Raw genomic sequence first — 1,790 nt, forward strand, 5'->3', positions numbered from 1 at the left:
GGCCATTGTCGTTGGTGGCCTCACTAGCATGATCAAGGTTGAGCGACTAGACTTGAGTTAGGTTGTTCATGGTGGCGTGTTGCCCATTAGCACCATAGCGGTTTGGGTTGTTGGCACTACTAGTGAAGGTGGAACCCTCCTTGCCAGAAGTGTTGTTCTGTGCCCAGGGCTCAACATCATAGAGACCAACATCGTTAATGCTATAACGCTGCTTACGAGTAGAATTCCCCTACCTCTGGAAGTACTTCTGGGAATGGCTGGAGACTTGCATCGGTGTCCTGGTCTTGACAAAGTACTTAGAGATGTTCTTCCAGTTACCATGGCCATACACATGCAAACCGCGGAGGAACAACCTGCAATGAGATAGGATTTAGGATGAAACAATGAGATAGAAACATAGTTATTCTTCATATTCTCAAAATCATTTAAAACAATACTAGATCACCGTGCTTCATGACAATAAATACTCCATTAGGCTATGCTACTGTCTAAATGCCTATCTCTTTCTTTTTTCTGTTTCTCACTTTGAGCAACCATCTTCTTCCTTCCACAGATATTTCTCCCTTCAAAGATGACACTTCCTCCTATTTCTAACACTACCATTATTGGAGGCCCGTTCCCTTTGCCCCCTCCATTGCTAACCTATTAGTCTTCGAGCTCCCCTATCACCATTGTGCCCACTAGTGATCTATAGCACTGGTGGTCTGATGTGTCATGCCTCATAGGTCAGAGCTTCCCCTGTTGCTTACCTTCTTTGAGTCTAGTCACCTCTGAAACCATCTTTCTAAGCCCAATAGCATCAATTCCTCAAACCAAAACACCCAAACCTAAACCCTATCTTCCCCAACCTTTCATACCAAGCATCTATTGAACATAGATTGAGATTTATCGTGTTTATTGGACATCGAATTTAGGAAGTATAGCCCACACCATATTTGTAATAAGTGTAATAATAATTCACAAAAATATGTACCAACCATTTCAAAAAATAGAGCAAAATAAATAAAAATATTGAAGCTTGTGTATGTAAGAGGGTTGAAGGATATCTAGAAAATCAATAACCTATGCTCTGGCTTGGTCCAAAACCCAATGTGCTTCTTCTCCATCCGAGAGGTGGGTTGCCTACGTGGCACCTCCTGTGCCACCCTCGTGGCCATGATCTCCATTGTTGGATAACCAAGCAACATGTCCATGTTGTCAATGGTTGGATCCTCCACTGGGATTTCAAAGTTGTTGTTGGAAAGGTCCCTGCTCGTCATCGCAGAGTGGTAGGAGCCATCACTGATGCCACTTTGCATCATCTCCATCATGAGATCAACATACAAGTGGATTATTTGATGCTTCTCCTTCAAGGGTAAGGTTGCATGGACCTCATTGACAATGTCATTATGCTTCTTGTTCATATCATTGGTGTAACTGCTATCGGAGTTGTACCTGGCGATGAGTGATTTCACCATGTTGATCTCAGCGGCACTCCACTCTCCGTTGGACTGGGTGGGTACTACTGGAAAACTAAGCATTGGTCCTAGCCCTTAGTACCGGTTGGTTTTTGACCCGGTACTAATGCATACTAATGTAAGCATTAGTTCCGGTTGGTTTTTGACCTGGTACTAATGCATACTAATATAAGCATTAGTATCGGGTCTAACGGCTAGTTCCCCAGGAGTCCTATGTGACCCCCTTTAGTACTAGTTGGGAGCTCCAACCGGCACTAAAGGTCACCCATTAGTACCGGGTGAAGAACCAACCGGTACTAAGGGCTAGGACCAATGCTTAGTTTTCCAGTAGTA

At 43.8% G+C, this 1,790-nt stretch overlaps 1 protein-coding gene across 1 annotated transcript; it reads right to left on the reverse strand.

Annotated features, from left to right (window-relative positions):
- Positions 1-229: 229 nt before the first annotated feature.
- LOC101772290 lies at positions 230-1,457 on the reverse strand. Its single transcript, XM_012845196.1, has 2 exons — positions 1,063-1,457; positions 230-353 (listed from the first exon to the last, which is right to left on the reverse strand). The coding sequence occupies exons 1-2, from the start codon at positions 1,455-1,457 to the stop codon at positions 230-232; spliced, it is 519 nt and encodes a 172-aa protein (XP_012700650.1).
- Between the last annotated feature and the right edge of the window lie 333 nt (positions 1,458-1,790).

The sequence above is a fragment of the Setaria italica genome, chromosome IV, assembly GCF_000263155.2.
Source record: "Setaria italica strain Yugu1 chromosome IV, Setaria_italica_v2.0, whole genome shotgun sequence".
NCBI lineage: Eukaryota > Viridiplantae > Streptophyta > Magnoliopsida > Poales > Poaceae > Setaria > Setaria italica.